Source organism: Bufo gargarizans, chromosome 4 (genome assembly GCF_014858855.1).
Source record: "Bufo gargarizans isolate SCDJY-AF-19 chromosome 4, ASM1485885v1, whole genome shotgun sequence".
Classification (NCBI taxonomy): Eukaryota; Metazoa; Chordata; class Amphibia; order Anura; family Bufonidae; genus Bufo; species Bufo gargarizans.
In genome coordinates, this window is record NC_058083.1 from 519985017 (window position 1) to 520004019 (window position 19003).

Below are 19003 nucleotides of genomic sequence, written 5' to 3' on the forward strand. Positions count from 1 at the left end.
TACATCCTGTATTATACTCCAGAGCTGCACTCACTATTCTGCTGGTGGAGTCACTGTGTACATACATTACTTATCCTGTACTGACCCAGAGTTACATCCTGTATTATACTCCAGAGCTGCACTCACTATTCTGCTGGTGCAGTCACTGTGTACATACATTACATTACTTATCCTGTACTGATCCTGAGTTACATCCTGTATTATACTCCAGAGCTGCACTCACTATTCTGCTGGTGCAGTCACTGTGTACATACATTACTTATCCTGTACTGACCCTGAGTTACATCCTGTATTATACTCCAGAGCTGCACTCACTATTCTGCTGGTGCAGTCACTGTGTACATACATTACTTATCCTGTACTGATCCTGAGTTACATCCTGTATTATACTCCAGAGCTGCACTCACTATTCTGCTGGTGGAGTCACTGTGTACATACATTACTGATCCTGAGTTACACCCTGTATTATACTGCATTTTTGGCATACAGATGCAACTTTTTGTCAGTTGCGTTTCTGAGAAGAAACACCAACTCGTCGTGGGAAAGAGTGATGGGTAAGTATTAACAGGATGATATAAATGAGCTGAACCGCAGGCTTTTGTCAGTAAATTGTCATTCAACAAAAACAATGACACAAACGTCTGGAGTCTGAGACATAAGTAGCAATTTACCACTGGAAATGTCGCAGATATGCTTCAGAAGTTGCAAGTGTGGTCTGTACAGGGGTGGCTGAAATGGCACATTTCAGTTTAAAAAAAATAAAAAAAATGTCTAATTTTAGTGCTATTGGTGTTAAAATGTCGCAAATCAAGAGAAATAGGCGAATAATCAAGTTGATATTTTAGAAAATCACATTTTACAAGCAGCGTGCGCCTTTTTGATATGAGCTGAAACAAATCACTACTTTTGATTTGTAACGTTAGTATGTTTTTATCGCAAATTACGCCATTATTGATAGATCGCCCTCCATCTGGTCTATGAATGCAGCCTTGCTGGTTCTTGTGGGGTGGAGCATAAAACCGCGCTGCTAAATTGTGTTCCCTGCTACGACCAGGGGCTTTATTCTGAAGACGTTCCCTGGATGGTTGCAGTTGCACCTCGTTCCTGTGACTCTGGGATCATCGGAGGTTGAACTGTAGCTGTGCATTTGCTGAACCCACACTACATATTATTACTACAGCGCTTCCCTTAGGGAATTGCCCTTCATGCCTTTCCTAGTTAAGCCATCCTATAACCCCTGTGTCTTCCCTGCAGCTCGTCGGTATACATGAAGCCTTCCTATAACCCCTATGTCTTCCCTGCAGCTCGTCGGTGTACATGAAGCCATCCTATAACCCCTATGTCTTCCCTGCAGCTCGTCGGTATACATGAAGCCATCCTATAACCCCTGTCTCTTCCCTGCAGCTCGTCGGTATACATGAAACCATCCTATAACCCCTATGTCTTCCCTGCAGCTCGTCGGTATACGTGAAGCCATCCTATAACCCATATGTCTTCCCCGCAGCTCGTCGGTATACATGAAGCCATCCTATAACCCCTATGTCTTCCCCGCAGCTCGTCAGTATACATGAAGCCATCCTATAACCCCTATGTCTTCCCTGCAGCTCGTCTGTATACATGAAGCCATCCTATAACCCAGGGTTTCTCAACTCCGGACCTCGGGACCCACCTACCAGTCATGTTTTCAGGATTTCCTTAGTATTGAGCAGGTGATATAATTAGTGTCAATGCATCAGGACTTACCACAGGTATTCATTCTGTGGGATAGTCTCAAATCCAGACTGGTAGGTGGGTCCCGAGGACCGGAGTTGAGAAACCCTGCTATAACCCCTGTGTCTTCCCTGCAGCTCGTCGGTATACATGAAGCCATCCTATAGCCCCTATGTCTTCCATGCAGCTCGTCGGTATACATGAAGCCATCCTATAACCCCTGTGTCTTCCCTGCAGCTCGTCTGTATACATGAAGCCATCCTATAGCCCCTGTGTCTTCCATGCAGCTCGTCGGTATACGTGAAGCCATCCTATAACCCATGTGTCTTCCCTGCAGCTCGTTGGTATACATGAAGCCATCCTGTAACCCCTGTCTTCCCTGCAGCTCGTCGGTATACATGAAGCCATTCTATAGCCCCTATGTCTTCCATGCAGCTCGTCTGTATACATGAAGCCATCCTATAGCCCCTATGTCTTCCATGCAGCTCGTCGGTATACATGAAGCCATCCTATAACCCCTGTGTCTTCCCTGCAGCTCGTCGGTATACATGAAGCCATCCTATAGCCCCTGTGTCTTCCATGCAGCTCGTCGGTATACGTGAAGCCATCCTATAACCCATGTGTCTTCCCTGCAGCTCGTTGGTATACATGAAGCCATCCTGTAACCCCTGTCTTCCCTGCAGCTCGTCGGTATACATGAAGCCATTCTATAGCCCCTATGTCTTCCATGCAGCTCGTCGGTATACATGTGCCGCTCTATAAAATACCTTCAAATGCTCAAATTAAAAGTTCTGCAGTTTCTAATATAGTTTTTACTTCTATTTCTTTCCATTTTCAAGTTCTCTGCTTGCTGTCACTGAATGCGAACACACTTGTCACCATTGAGAGGCAGTAAACCTGTACAGGACTAGTCCTGCCTCTCGGCTGAGAAGTGGACATTGTTTCCAGTCTAGACAATGCTGGACTCCAGACTGATACATTGTAGCAGCTTCTGCCGATGTGTTTGGCTCACAGAGCATTGTCTGGACTGGATACAATTGTCTCCACTCCTCAGCGGAGGGCGGCACTATCCACGATGCCGCTCTTGGTGTGGGCACCTGATCTCTCGGCCACTTTGGCTTCATCTTTTCTTCATGGCTGTTCTTTTGCCTTTTCAGGTGGTCATCAACTGTGCCATTCCCAAGGGGCTGAAATACAACCAGGCGACGCAGACCTTCCACCAATGGCGGGACGCGAGACAAGTTTACGGGCTCAATTTTGGGAGCAAAGAAGATGCCAATGTGTTTGCAAGTGCCATGATGCATGCCCTGGAAGTGCTGAACGCGCAGGAATCTGGTGAGCAAAGCTTTCACATGAGGCGCAAATGACTTTCTATTCCTTGTGTGCTGCCATCCCCTATACCTAGGAACGGGGTCCTCCTATAACCCCCCCCCCCCATGGATTTTGTCTGTGTGCATCCACAATGACCTTCCCCATTGCCAGAGAGCGCTGTCCTATAGTGTGAAAGGTAGCTTCTCTAGTAGTAATCATCTTATACTCCTGTCACAGCGAAAGCTGCGTACAGGCTTCTGCTTGGTGACCCTGGTGAACACATGATTTATTCTCTGCTCACACATTCTGAGCATTGCATTGTGGGAGCTCGGGCTGCACAGCTAGCGCTCGGCTGTCAGGTCATACGGTTTGTCTGCAAACAGTTTTGTGCTGTCGTTTTGAGTGTGAATGGAGAAGAAAATATCCGTAAAAGGATAGATTTTTATGTAACTGATTGATATCCTCATTTTTCTTGTGGCACCTGCCCGGTTGTTTGTCTATTCACGTCTTTATGTAGATGGTTCGGTGCTCTGTCTCGGAAAAAATCGGACCTTAAACCACTTTAAATATCTAAAAAATAATAGTCACGAAATGTTGGACCAACCGCTTGAAAATGTAGACAGGCGGCCATGATTACGGAAGCCGCCAAGGACACCGTACTGTGCCGCTAGAGCAACGTCTAGAAGTTTACGGGAACTGCGTCCTCTCCGTTCAGGCAGCTGCTGCCACCTGTGGATGTTCTAAAATGAGAATGCCCAATTAGGGGGTGTTCACACAGGGTCCGCAAAATTGTTTGTGGTTGTTTGCAGGGACAGTTTTTTTTTTTTTTTCTCCTTGTAATAGAAAAGAAGCAACAAAAATTAAAATAAGCATTTTTCACGCCACTGATCCGGTGCTGCGGCCTCATTGCCGCTACCTGAGCAGCCATTTCCTGTGTGTGCAGTAGGGAGCAGGAAGCAGACACCAATGGGAGCCCGGTAAGCATCAAAGTCAATGGTGGGGGATCGGTAAGGTGAGTAGAGTGTTGCTTTTTTTTTTTTTTTTTTTTTTTTTTTTTTCTTTTTCTTCCCCCCCCCCCCCCTTTTTAAACCATTCTGCTCCTTTTTTCTAAACGGTTTTATCCCGCCAGACATCCCTCTTTTAACGCCTTCACTGTGTATGGATACCCCCATAGAATATGGTTCTGTAATTTAGCTGCCATGTGGTGTATCTACAGGAGAGCAGGTGTTGCCGCCATCAATGAGGCGATCAGTACTGTAGTATATATGGCTCTGTTGCAGATTTTACGTCAGGGGCCCAGATGCTTGATGCTTCACCTCCAGGTGAGGTTGTCCATCTCCCACCCCAGAGGAGTAACAGGGAGCGTCGTCCATCAGACGCTGCAGAGCAGCTCCATTTCCATCCCCAGCTGGAAGCTTAGAATTTTCCGCACGTCTTCTGGTAATGCCTGACCGGACCTGTCCTCTGTTCTGAGATTCCGCAAGAATCTTAATTCCTGTACGTCTTGTAGCCTAATCTTCCCCGAGCCACGATGATGTAATCCCACCGCAGAGATGCAAGGAGACCTTCTGCAGGCTCTGGGCTCTAACCAGTGAAATCCTAGAGTAGTGGCCGACCACGGCTCCCCCCTTAGTTTTCGTAGTGAGGGGATTTAAGGACAGAATGAAAGAAGGGGAATTGTTAACAACCGGATGTGTTATTTGTTTATTTTCGTCATTGCTCGCCGTTTTTAGGCACTGAGCTGGTGGAACTGCCTATTTCCCATTCTTCTACTGCCCCCCTGTGGCCGTTTATGGAACAGATGGAAGTTTCTTTGACCTAGTTAGTTTTTGAAAGGGAATTGGTCACCAGCAACCTCCCCATCCAACTGTTTGAATAGACACACAGCTGTGGTTCACCTAATTAACCCCTTCCCGACATGGCAATTTTCAGTATTTGCAGTTCCATCTTTTACTTCCTGCCTTCCCAGAGCCATAACTTTTTTTTTTTTTTTTTCATTCACATAGCTGTATGAGGGCTTGTTTTTTGAGGGGCAAGTTGTACTTTCTAATTTTCTAATGTACCCATTTCATATTGCATATTTTAATTTTGTGGAAAAGGGGGGTGATTTAAAATTTCTTTCTAAACTTATTTTTTATTTTTTTGCCTTTCTAGGCTCCCAAGGGGCATTCATTAGATTGCATTTTGTATAAAGTAATGAAATTGTATCGATTACACTATACAAAGATCGTTATGTTACAAAGCAGTGCTGCCACCTGCAGGCCAGAATCCGAATATACCAGTAATTAGCCTGGAAGCCTAGAACAGGCTCTGGTCTATCACTTCAATGGTAGCCTTCCCCAGTCTCAGTCAGGGGGAGGCATTCCTGCCCGGGTTTTTGACTTTTCAGATGCTATGGTCACTTTTGACCGCAGCATCTAAGGGATTAAATTTCCATGATCGGCATTACTGCCAATCGCAGATGTTAGCCCCTGATGTCTCCTGTGTTAAACAGCAGGCACCTGGTATAAATGGTGCCGCTTCAGAGCACATGTCATCTTTAAAGACATGACCAGAAGGATGTTGGCGAGGTGTTAATTAAAGAGCTGTTTTTTTCTCTCTTGTTGATCTGAGGCTCCATTCCAGAGTTATATTCTTTCTTAATATGCAAACTAGGTGTTTGGTGCAATGAGGGTGTCACTATTGCTCTTGTTGCTCCCAAGCACCACTCCGTTCTGTGGCCAGCCCTTTCCTCACGGCTTTGCCTCTGCTTGGCCCGGTCAATAAAAGCAGCGAGGGAAGGGCTGGCCACAGAGAGGAGTGGAGCTTGGGTGCAACAAGAGCAATGGTGATGCCTACTTTGCATATTAAGAAAAAGTATTACAAGTCGGGAACAGAGCCTCAGATTAACAAAAGAAAAACGGCGCTTTAATCAAGTGAAGCTTAGCTATGTGTCTATGCAAACGGTTGGACAGGGAGGTCGCTGGTGACAATCCCCTTTAATATGTTAAAGGAATTGTATGGGATTTCTAGAAGATTGCCTATGAGCAAAAGATATTTTTTTAAAAAATAAAATAAAAATGACTTGCCTGTTGAGTCCTCTGTCACTGATCCTGTAGTGATGACGTCATGTTTCTCATTTAGCTGCAGCCAATCACTGGCCTCAGCGGTCACTTCCAATACATAGAAGTGTCATCGCTGAGGTCAATGAATGGCTTCTGTGGTAACAGGAATGATGTAACATCGGTGGAGGAATTAACAGGTAAGGTTTTTTTTTTTTACATTATTTTATACATTTTATACCATTTACCTCTTTAGTCTTTTCTCGTAACTGCATTTTTTCCCTAACTCCTCCACAACGGCACTTATTGGAGGGATGGCTTTGCCCCGGACTGGAAACGACTACATAGAAGCAGAGGATTTAAGAGCCTTCTCCCCTTACCTAGTCAGTCGTCGTTTCCTGTCTGGCGGAAGTACGTGGAAGCCGCTTCTGAAGCTCAGGAGAAACCTTGTCTTTTCTGCCCAGCCTCACCTCGGTTCCTGGGGTCCTTCCCCACTTTCATGTGGGAGGGCTGGAGCAGGGAATGGGTCCTCAGGGACGCATGGCCTCCCTTCCCGTTCCTGGGAGTAAGTCCTGCTTGCAGGTGTCCCCAGGCGCATGCGCGATAGTTCTCGGGAACTATCGCGGGATCCAACGTCAGCGGGTGAGATTCTCTTTGGGCAAGAGAATCTCGCAAGTAGGCGGAGCTCCAGCGGCGCGGGTTTTAAAAGTTCCCCTCAACCAGCACAGCGTCCTCATGCTACGCTTAGCCATGCTGGGCCCTGGAGAAATGGACACCGCAAGAAAGCCCGTGGATCCCTCTGCCCGGTAAGCCTCCTCCCAGAGGAGAGAGATGCTTATAACTGTTATGTATTCGGTTCTTTGCCTTATATTGCACACTTGGTGCCTGCTGCTTTCCACCACCGGTGAAGGGTCTGGCCTCTTAGATGGTTCTTTTGCTGGTCTCTAAAAGTGTGTTTTTGGACGTCAAGTTGTCAGAGTCCTCTTTAGTAAAGCGTTTTCTTAAAGGTGCTATGAGAGACTCCTGTAGCCCGTCCTACCGTTGCTCCCTGGGACCTTAACTTAGTACTGTCTGTCTTAATGTCTCCTTTGTTTGAACCGATAGAAGAAATATCCCTGGGACTTCTCACGTTGAAGACCGTGTTCCTTTTGGCCATTTCAACTGCTAGAAGAGTCGGGGAGATCCAAGCCTTTTCATATAAGCCTCCTTATCTAACGATCCTCGATGACCGCATAATTCTGAAACATTGCCCAGCCTGTCTACCTAAGGTAGTGTCTAGATTTCACTGCGAACAAGACATTTCGCTGTCCTCGTTCTGTCCTTCACCAACCTCGGAAAAAGAGAAGAAATATCACAACTTGGATGTAAGAATCTGCTACCTCAACAGAACCTCATTCTTCAGGCACTCGGACCAACTGTTCCTACAGTACCAAGGGCCCAACAAAGGTCGCGGGGCTAGCAAACCTACGATATCCAGATGGATAAGAAATATGATAGCGCTAGCTTACCTGCAGAAAGACCTCCAGCCCCCGGTTGGGCTAAGGGCTCACTCCACCAGAGCAGTGTCATCCTCATGGGCTGAGGCGGCATCAGTATCATTAGAACAGATATGTAGAGCCGCAACTTGGGCTAATCCTATGACATTTTTCAATCACTACAGACTGGACATCCTTAAAAACCAGGACTTATCATTTGGGCGCAGGGTACTCTCTGCTGCTGTCCCTCCCTGATCCTATTACTCTGTTAATCCTCCAATAAGTGCCGTTGTGGAGGCGTTGGGGAAAATAAATAAATTACTCTCATTGGTAATTAATTTTTCCGATAGCCTCCACGACGGCACTGGGATTCCCTCCCTGATATATTGTTACATGAATGTAAGTTCTGCTAAGATTTATTGTTTTCTTTCTAATGATGTAATTGTCCTTGGTTATTAATACGTATGATTTATTTTTTTGCCATCACTTCCGTGTCCTCTCTTATTGACTGACTAGGTAAGGGGAGGAGGCTCTTAAATCCTCTGCTTCTACGTCATTTCCTGTTCGGGGCGGGGACATCCCTCCAATAAGTGCCGTTGTGGAGGCTATCGGAAAAATCTATTACCGGTATGAGTAATTATTTCTTTCCAGGCCCCGGAAAGCAAAAAGCAGCAGAAAAATGTGGCTGATTTTGGGGAAGCATCTGCATAGGCCTGTTATCCTGCAGGTTGGTCCAGAGGGAGGAAAAAATAAAAACTGTCAGGTAGAAGCCAATTTTCCCCACTTAAGGGGGAAAAAAATTCCTTCCCGACTCCAATCAGGCAATCAGAATACCTCCCTGGATCAATGACCCCTCACCACTGACTTCTATGGGACTTCCATCTACAGGTTTGCTCAGCGGTTTAGAAACCGCTCCATTCACAGCAGGACAAGAAGTTGGGGGACTCCCATTTTGGTTATGGATGAGGGTCCCAAAGGTGGGACCTGCAGCTATCAGTCATTTATGGCGTGCCTTGAAGATCTATCAAAAATCTTGTGTGCTTTTTATGACTTCAAGGGATCTTTGTGATGACTCTGTCCCCAGAAAGAATCTACTTATTGTATAGGAGTCCACATTGGGATAAAGATTATGCTGCACACCTCTTAATACACAACAGCATCCTGATGGCTTTAGCGGCAGCTGACTGGCATTGTGCAGGTGTCCTGTATACCTGTATCCTTCCGTACTAGTAACTCTCTCAGGCGGCACCTAAGTTGTGTGCAGATTATTAATACCCAGGTGCATAGTCACAGCGTGTGACAGAAATGCCCGACAGGTGCAGCTCCCACTTCTAGGACCCTCGTCTTATTGGATAATGGTGGTCTGTTAACTCGCATTTCCAGCCATCGCAGGCTCCATCTGGGTCACTGGAGAGGTGGCTGCACTTGCATTCTGCAGGATTTTCTAAGGTCCCCAAAAAGTTTTATAGTAACAGGAATGAGGACTGCAATACCAGACACAACCTTTGCACAGGGATGGCGCTCTTTTTGGAAGAAAGTAGCCATGTTCTTCACAAACCCTTTAGATCATGCATTCAGATAATAATATACTTGTATGAATTTGAGTTTGGGGATAGAAGTTGCCTAATTGGGTCTCTTGACTCCGGTTTCCGGACCACCAAGACAGTTCCTCGCCTATTAGATGGTGAATTGCAAATTGACAAATATTTTATTCCAGATCCGTAAGTGCATTTTTTTTATTTTCAGAATGGCAGCATCGATCTCTTGCGTCCATTTAGCTAAGTCACTCTGTTGAGCCGGTGTCCAGATCTTCCGTGCGTCTGTAAGGATAATGGCTCCGTCTGAAGGACACCGGCGCTTCTAGCTGGAGGTTAATGAATCGATAATGGACCACTTGCAGTAATGTTTGGTAATATGCTGAGCGCTTCTTCCTTCTTCTCTGAGAGCCCCGGGTTTGCATTATGCCTTCGGAGGAGGAGGAGGTAGAGCACTATTAGGATTATGGATGCAGAAGCATCAATTATTCAGTAGATTCGGGGAAACTGCAATCTGACTTCAGGCAGTCTCATCGCAGTGTAAACAGGCTGCGGGTGCCAGGCGAGGCTCCGTAGACCCAGACTCTGCGCTCCTAGATCGGGACCTACCAAACTTGTGCCACTTGGACCACGCTGAGCTTGGAGATATGGGTGCAAGGTGAAACCTCTGAAGACTAATGCCATATGGAGTGTGACCTGCTGAGCATAGTTAGGTGGGTTCAAAGTTGACCGTATCTGTGTAATATTTGCCCCATGACCTGCCGAGCTTGTGATGCTCTGTGCCGTCTAAACCATGAACTGCTAAGCCTCTGAAGATCAATGCCCTGTGCCCATCTGGACTATGACCTGCTGAGCATAACCTGGTGGAAGGAAGACTGAGCCTCTGAAGACCACTGCCCTGTGCCATCTGGACCATGTCCTGGTGAGCATTACAAGGTGGATGGAACGCTGAGCCTCTGAAGACCACTGCCCTGTGCCATCTGGACCATGTCCTGGTGAGCATTACAAGGTGGATGTAAGGCTGAGCCTCTGAAGACCAATGCTTTGTGCCATCTGGTCTATGACCTGCTGAGCATAGCCAGGTAGGTGCTAGAGTGACCTTCTGTAGGACCCGTATGCCAAGCTTCTGAAGACTGATGCTTTGTGCCATCTAAACCGTAAACTGCCGCGCATAACCATGATCATCCAGAGCACAGCGTAGGCTAAGCTTCTGAAGACCTGTGCCACATGACCCAGTGACCCCCTGAGCCTAAAGGGGTACCTGCCAAGCTGAACTTCTGAAAATTGACACTTAGTGCTACTCGGACCATGACCTGCTGAGAAGAGTATCTACAATGGTCCTGTATCTGCACTCTGATGGTCGCCATGAGGCGGCTCCGGACGCTGCCAGCGATGGGATGTGGAAATACCTGTGCTGCCATAAACGAGACACCGCTCATATATTCTCCTGTAAGTATCCTCCATCTGCAGAGATCTGGTGTGAATGGACACGTCCGTACCTTCTCCGGTTCTCTGTAGTCTAACTGCTGATCTTGCTGGGTTTTTATTGAGAACCGGTCTGAGGAAAATGGATTTCATAGTTTGGCTAATTTAGTATTACTGATGAAGGACGCGGTGCCTTCAAGTACTGTAGGGTTGCAGTGCTGTGTACCTGCGCTGTGGTATCTGGAGGTGCCTAGAAACTTATAGGGTGTAGCCAGGTCTGTACCCCTGACTGGCAGGCCTTTTGTATAAGATACCTCGGAGGGGGCATTTACTATTCCAGTACGATAAGGGGGCCTTGTCAAAACGGGTATTTCCACAGCTCATTATCACTTACCTAAGAGGGTGCGCCTGTGTAAATTGCAGGATTAGAGCTGTGTACACAGGTGTGAACGGGCACAGGAGGCCATCATGCTGGTGCAGGGGAAGCGGAATACAATCTATACTACTTACCAGGTTGTATACTAATCTAATGCCACAATGTATCATTCGCTGCATTCCATTTCAAATGTTGCAGTGTGGGCTCATGCCTATGAGCCATAAGGGCTCCGTGCCCATATTGTGGACTGCAAACAGCTGGGCGCGCAGCATAAGGGCACCGGCCATGTGCACTCTGGGCTGCGGATGCGGCCCCTGACCTTGACTTGAATGGGTCTGCGATCTGCAAGATGAGGCAAAAGAGAAGACATCGGAAGCCCACATAAAAACTACAAAGCGCTTTCGAGTCCGTGCCTCCGCACCGCAAAAGATAAGCTGTGTCTTGCAGATTGCGGACTCGTTCAGGTCAGTGGGGCTTCATCCACAGCACGGAGTGACACGGCCAGTGCCCGTGCATTGCAGACCATTATTTGCGGGCATGGAGCCCTGTTTTTTTTTGTGGTCTGCAAACTACGCACATTGTGCGTTCCGCATTTTGTGGAACGGAATGGCCAGCCCCTAATAGAACAGTCCTAAGATGGAAAAGAATAGGGCATTTATAATAATAATAATAATAATAATGATAATAATAATAAATAATATTTTATTTTTTTGCGTTGCAGTGGATGTGGACACAACAGCGTGTGCTGTCTGCATCTTTTGCAGCCCTGTTGAAGCGAATGAGTCCGCATCTGACCCGCAAAATATGTGGATCTGATGCGGCCCAAAAAAATGTTTGTATGCATGAGCCTCTCTGTATTTGTACCTCTGGTAGTCCGGGTCACACAGGTGCACAGCCTCGTGTGATGAGCCATGCACGGCCTCTAGGACCCCCCCATCACTATAGAGATATGCATGGCATTCATACTGCTTTTCCTGCGCTTGACTGAAAGTGCGGCTGTGTTGTGGATTTTTTTTTTTCCTGCAAGAAAGACTGCAAGAGCCCCATCCCCTTTTATTCTGTAAATAATGGCCCAAAATCTGAGTGACAGATTCCCTTTTAAGGACTGAGCGATTTTATATTTTTGTAATTTTAGTTTTTTGCACTGTGCCGGAGCCATAACTTTTTTTTTTTTTACTGTATTTTTCCATTCACATAGCTGTATGAGGGTTTTTTTTTTTCTTTTTGCGGGACAAGTTTTCTTTTCTATTGGTAGCATTTACTATTACATACAATGCAGTGGGAAGCTGGAAAAAAAATTCCGGATCTGGTGGAATTAGGGGAAGAGAATTTTTAATTTTGCCATAGTATTTATGGTGTTCCCTATGTGGTAAAACTGACCTGCTACTTTCATTCTCCGCGATGCCAATTTTATATTGTTTGTTGTGTTTTTAATACATAAATAAGCTTTTGGGTAAAATACATTTTTTCTTTGCCTCGCTTTATTCTGACCCCCTATAACTTTTTTTTTATTTTTTATATAGATTTCCATAATTTCAATCTGCCGAGCTATGTGGGGTTCATTTTAGCAAGGCAATCTGTAGTATTTATTGATGCCAGTTTTTAGTGTGCAACTTTATCACTTTTTATTCAAATTCTTGAGGTAGAAAGGAGCGATAAAGCAAATCTGCCATCACTGTACGGGATAAATACATGTATATTTTAATAGTTCAGGTGGTTGTGGGACACAGCGATGCCTATATTTTTTTTTAATACTGGGAAATGGGATGATTTGAATTTCTTTCTTTTTATTATGTTTTAATATTTGTAAAAACTTTTACTTTTTAAACTTTTTTTTTTTTTGCAATCATCTGATCATGTCTCTAGTTAGCCTGCAATGGAGAGAGCCATTTGGTTGCTGTGGTGGGCCTCAGATCCTTAAGAGGGACAGAGGCTGCCACAGCAACCAAATGGCTCCCTAGATCTTGGCATGAGCGAGCCGTTCAGGCCCCAGGAGCACAGCTCTGAGTTTCACCGCCCAGATGCCATGATCAGTTGACTACTGCATCTGAGTGGTTAAACGTCCATGATTGGCGATACTGCTGATCAGACATTACCAATGGGTGCATGATTAAACTCTGGATTTCCTCTAGACATGTACACCAGTTGTCCTTAAGTCTCCAGGCTACAGATATTAATGACCTAACCTCGGGATAGCAGGTCGTGGGAGATCATCTGTTTGGGCCAGTCATGGCGCCAGAAACTATACAGTGTACGGGACGAAGCAGACGGCTTCATACAGTGTGTAGTTTCTAGCGCTGATGTTCTGCAGCTCACATTCACTTGAATAACAGCTGAGCTGCAGTACCGGGAACGGCCACTACACGGCGTGCTGAGCCTTCTGCTTCCAACTCTATACACTATATAGTGTACACCCCCGTGGCTGCCCCACACAAATGATTGCCGGGGGGTGCCTAGTGTTGGACCCCCACCATTCGGCTATAGATCTATTCTGAGGATAGGTCATCGATGTATGTAGTCCTCACAACCCATTTAAGGGTATGTGTTAGTTACCTACCGATTTTTGATGGAGGATTTACTGCAAATTTATCCTGTTTACTGCGGCAAATCCTGCATGGTGGAAATTTGCAGTGTAAATCCGCAACAGCAAAAAAAAAAAGACATGCCACAGATTTAAAATATTCACTGGAGTCGGTTTACGGATTTAACAGATTTTTTTTCCACACCAAGTGGATGAGATTTACTGAATTCCCTAACATAACCGCCACGTGTGAACATGGCCTAAAGATGTCAGAAGGCTCCCCCTTGACAGTCAGTTGTTTACAAAGTGATCTGTGATCTGTGCAGTTTCTCTGCAGCGCCTCCACAGGGGAAATAAAGCATTACAGTGTCCATTCACATCAATGGGATGTCTCTGTAAGGCTGTGCTCCGCGGAGACGCGCTCTGTAACACTGGCTGTGCTCTAAAGATCCTGTGGATTCCCCCCCCCCCTCCCCCCTATTGGCTTCTTCATAGGGTTATAAAAATTAGTCTTCTACATTGGACAACCCGGTGGTCGAAGAGCTAAATAAATTTTTGGGGGAAAAAAAAAAACACCCGTCACCTGTTCGGAGCCTCCTGGCTCCCATCTCCGACGGACTGCCCGCCGTTCGGTGGCCTCATTGGTGACATGTGGAAGAACGGCATGGGACCACACCTATTTTATTTTAGGCGTTGGACAACCCCTTTAAGTTGTCTGCATTTACCTGAGCATCTGGCAGGGTCTGTGTCCTGCATGTCTCCTACCACCTCAATCCTGGTTCTGTGTAGAGCAATCGTGTCGCCCCCTCAGAGGAAGCGTCCGTTGGTTACATGTTGTCTCGTCTGTACACTTGTGTGTATATCTTTTCTCCTCTTTGGACGCTCAGTTTTTTCCTCTGATGTTTCTTTTTTTTTCTTTTTTATGCTCAGTGTTATTTTTAGGTGAGTGACCTCCCTGTTCTGTTAGCCTCTTTTAGCTGCTGCCCCGAGGCGTGCGTCCAGTCCTTGTGTCCTGTCGGTGCCTTGTAGATCTCCGCTTTCTGTACAGTCTTCTTGTTTTTGTACCCCCCCCCCCTACCCCATGATGGCAGACGCGTAGCTTTGTTTTGATTTTTCTCTTAATCTTCCTCTGTTTCTTCTTTCTAAGGTCCGACGTTGTCCCGGCAGAATTCCCATATCCCCCTACAAGTACAAAATGGCCCGTCACAGGAGGAGCTGGACATTCAGCGGAGGTACCAAGCACTTTTTTTATGATGGATGTGTAGACTTATGCAACAGTTTTTATTATTATTTTTTTATTTCTGTAATAAAACAACTTTGCAACTAGCCAAGAAATAAAGGAGACCTAAGAGCAGGGATCAGCAACCTCCGGCACTCCAGCTGTTCTCAAACTACAATTCCCAGAATCCTCCTTTCACTTCTATGGGAGTTGAAAGAGCAGCCCTTGCATGCTGGGAGTTGTAGTTTCACAGCAGATGGAGTGCCGAAGGTTGCTGATTCCAGCCTTAGAGAAGCATAGGGGCATCTCGCTAGGATTTGCCACCAATGTCGGGTGCGGGTACCAGTCCTCTACAATGGGGCTCCCAAACTGAATGAGGGCGCACCGCACAAACGTGGCCATCCTCCGTTCACTTCTATGGGAGTGCAGACTTGGCTGTTTCCGGAACTCCCAGAGAGGTTCTGGCCCGGTGCACTCTGCACACCTCTCAAGGAATTCGGGAAATGGCAGAGCGCACTCGCTCGGCTCTTTTTGGAACTCCCATAGAAGTGAATAGAGAGCGCACGGCGCGGGTGCTCTGCGCTCTCCTTCGCATTGGGGACTTCATTCTATCAGTAGACATAGGTGTATATGCCACCAAAGTGTGAGATGGGCCAACTCCATAACTGGTTCTGGTTAGGGGTATTTTGGAACTTCAGGACTATACACAGGTTCAGCGGTTTAAAGGGAAATGTGTGTTTTTATTTTTTTTGTTTGTTTTTTTGTTTTGTTTTTAGCAAAAAACCTCTGGTGGACTAGAGCAGTAAAAAATATTTTTTATATTTAATTCTCCGAAATTTTTTATTTTTATTTGCAACACTTTACATAAAATACAAAACGGCTTTACTTTTTTTGATTGGGCTGGTTTCCTAATTTTTGCATATTTTGGTTTCTTATACACAACTTACGGATTTTTGAAGGACTTGTATCCATAGTTTTGTTTGTGGTCTACGGCAGATGATTATTAATACCTGTATGACGGCAGTTGGTGGGGAGGGGGGAATATTTTGTGTATTTGATTTCATTCATTTTTGTTTTACTTTTATTTTCTTTTATTCTTAGTCTGTCCCTTTAGGGCAGGTCTGTCTCAGGATAGGTCATCAGTGTCATATCTGCAAGGGTGCGACGCCCCGGACCCCCGCCGATCAGCTGTTAGAAGAGGTCTTGAGCGCCAAAGCCACTTCCTCTGTTCAAGAGGCGTGGTGCACGAGTCCGAGACAATCATCCCAGTTGTATAGATAAAGAAGACCGGCATTCACTTTATCTTCTGCTGTTTAAATCTCTTTATTCGTCACATGTGAGATATTCTGTGACGCGCGTTTTGGCTTGTATGTTAGATGTGTATCTGTTTGAGAAAGGCTCGTATTGGAGCCGAAACGCGCGTCACAGAATATCTCATATGTGACGAATAAAGAGATTTAACCAGCAGAAGATAAAGTGAGTGCCGGTATTTGTCACTCTACATCGGTCACATGGCCTAGTTGCAGCTCATCCCCTTTCAAGTCAAGGGGCGGAGCTGCAATACCGAGCACTGCCACTATGCAATGTACGGCACTGTCCTTGGAAGACTGCGGGTACTGTGCATCGCTCGCCACTCTAAGGAGCACCGCGACTCCCTGAAACAGCTGATTAGTGGGCATGCAGGTGTTCTGCCAAATCTCTCTACCTTGCCAAAAGTCTATTCCGGAAGTGACGTGGCCACACCGGAAGTGACAAGGCTGCCAAGGAATCAGCTGGAGGAGGGTGTGTGCTACGCAAGCGCACATCCACCGGCTTAGCAAAGAATTATTGCAGAGCCGCAATAGAAGTACTTCGTACACCGCGCGTGCGCACTTAGGGGTATAGAGATTTTGCAGAGCAAAATGTTTAATCAGATCTCCCTACCCCTGAGTGCGCACGCGCCCACAAATCATCAGTTGCAGTTCATCATTACCGCAGAGCTAAGTGCTGGATACCGAGCTCACCACATAGTAGAGCTGAACTGCAACTGATGATTTGTGGGCGCGTGCGCACACCCTCCTCCAGCTGATTCCTTGGCGGCCTCGTCACTTCCGGTATAGAGATTTGGCAGAACATCGGGACTTAGACGACCCCCCCCCCAGATATCATAATGATGTCCTACCCTGAGGATAAGTCAACTTTATCTTTTCCAAGATAACCCCTTTAATGTAAACAATGGAAATCAGACATCATATAGTACATGACGATCTCTTTCTAGCAAAGCCAGAACCATGTTATCCCTCTCCCTCTGCACTTTGATTGACAGGGCCGGGCGTGATGAGGTTTACACTGGCAGGCCCCGTCAATCAAATAGGGCTACGGCTAACGATTGATTAACTTATTTGAATAATCGATTGGTTGTCGATAATTTCATCAATTAATTGATCGGGGAATAACACCAAAATGACAAAAAAAAGGGGGTTTATATGATTTTACTTGAAAAATTATGATGTTCAAAGGCCATATTAAAACAAATTGTGGGTGGCACTGTTATGGGAGGGGGGGGGGGGGGATCTGTGGATGGCACTGTTATGGGAGGGGGGGGGGGGGATCTGTGGATGACGCACTGTTATGGGGAGGGGGACCTGTGGATGACGCACTGTTATGGGGAGGGGGACCTGTGGATGACGCACTGTTATGGGGAGGGGGACCTGTGGATGACGCACTGTTATGGGGAGGGGGACCTGTGGATGACGCACTGTTATGGGGAGGGGGACCTGTGGATGACGCACTGTTATGGGGAGGGGGACCTGTGGATGACGCACTGTTATGGGGAGGGGGACCTGTGGATGACGCACTGTTATGGGGAGGGGGACCTGTGGATGACGCACTGTTATGGGGAGGGGGACCTGTGGATGACGCACTGTTATGGGGAGGGGGACCTGTGGATGACGCACTGTTATGGGGAGGGGGACCTGTGGATGACGCACTGTTATGGGGAGGGGGACCTGTGGATGACACTATGTAGTATCTTATGCTATATGTGCCATCCACAGATCCCCCTCCTCCCCATAACGGTGCCATCCACAGGTACAAAACTGCTGACAGATGCCCTTTAAACATTTATGGTATAGCCACTGGGTATACTGGCTTGTAATATGTCCTCGTTAGGCGGCCGTATTGAGACTGACAGTGCGGTTTGGTACTGGTTTTAGGACCCTGTGACTGGAGTCTCAATATCATATCTTTTACTTAAACCAGATGTTTAACCCTTTAATAGGGCAGGTATTTTGGAAGCACCGAGGCCCAGACACTGCTTAGGTAATTGTACACAGGTGTTGGGTCATCTCAGTGCCAGCGCTTCAGATACGGGCGGCTGGTGGTGGGCACCTCTTCACATGTCCTTGTTTAACAGGCAGAGAAAGGTCAGAGCGTCCGCAGCACATTCCACATTCAGTAGGAAGGAAATATAAATAGCAGATCCTTTACCCGGAAGAAGCCTTAAAGTGAACGTCCCCCGTTATAACGCCGGGTTGACGGCGTCCTCAGAGCCGACCAGAAATGACCCTCGTAGGGGGAGGGGGCTTGCAGCGTTTTGGTGTCCACCTGGCTATGCGGAGCCGAACGGATCTGTCCTGACTTACAATGTAAATCAATAGGGGCGGATCCGTTTTCACTGACACAATATGGTGCAATTGAAAACTGATCCATCATCCATTGACTTTTAATGTAAGTCAGGACGGATCCGTTTTGACTTTGTTCTTCATAATGCAAACGGATCTGTTCTAAACGGATACAATCGTTTGCATTATAGGTGCGGATCCGTCTGTGCAGATACCAGACGGATCCGCACCTAACGCAGGTGTGAAAGTAGCCTTAGTGAGGAGTGGGTTAGGGTACTTTCACACTAGCGTTATTCTTTTCCGGCACTGAGCGGCTCTATACCGGAAAAGAACTGATCAGTTTTATCCTGATGCATTCTGAATGGAGAGCAATCCGTTCAGGATGTCTTCAGTTCAGTCTTTTTGACTTTTTTCAGGATGGAGATATTACGGCAGCATGCTGCGATTTTATCTCCGTTATCTTGCCAGATCCAGAATTTCTTCCCATTGGCATGCATTAATGTCGGATCCGGCCCCTAGTGTTCCGGAAAAACTGATCCAGCATTGCCGTCTGAAAAAAAAAATGTGAGAAAAATAAATGCCGGATCCTTTTTTTTTTTTTTCGGATGACACCGGAGAGACGGATCCGGCATTTCAATGCATTTGTCAGACGGATCAGGATCCTGATCCGTCTGACAAATGCCATCGGTTTGCATGCGTTTTGACGGATCCGGCCGTAATCCTCTACCGCAAGTGTGAAAGTAGCCTTAGCAAGTACTGAGTGGGTAGGTTAGGAGTAGTGTTGAGCG

The 19003-nt window shown here is 46.5% G+C and overlaps 1 protein-coding gene across 3 annotated transcripts in view; it reads left to right on the plus strand.

Annotated features, from left to right (window-relative positions):
• The window catches only part of ENAH (ENAH actin regulator), a 65325-nt gene that overhangs the window by 25037 nt on the left and 21285 nt on the right, over window positions 1-19003 (plus strand). For all 3 annotated transcript variants that reach the window (XM_044288701.1, XM_044288702.1, XM_044288703.1), the window contains exons 3-4: window positions 2868-3045; window positions 14542-14626. In XM_044288701.1, coding sequence (XP_044144636.1) covers window positions 2868-3045; window positions 14542-14626 — 263 coding nt within the window. The remainder of the gene's footprint in view (window positions 1-2867; window positions 3046-14541; window positions 14627-19003) is intronic.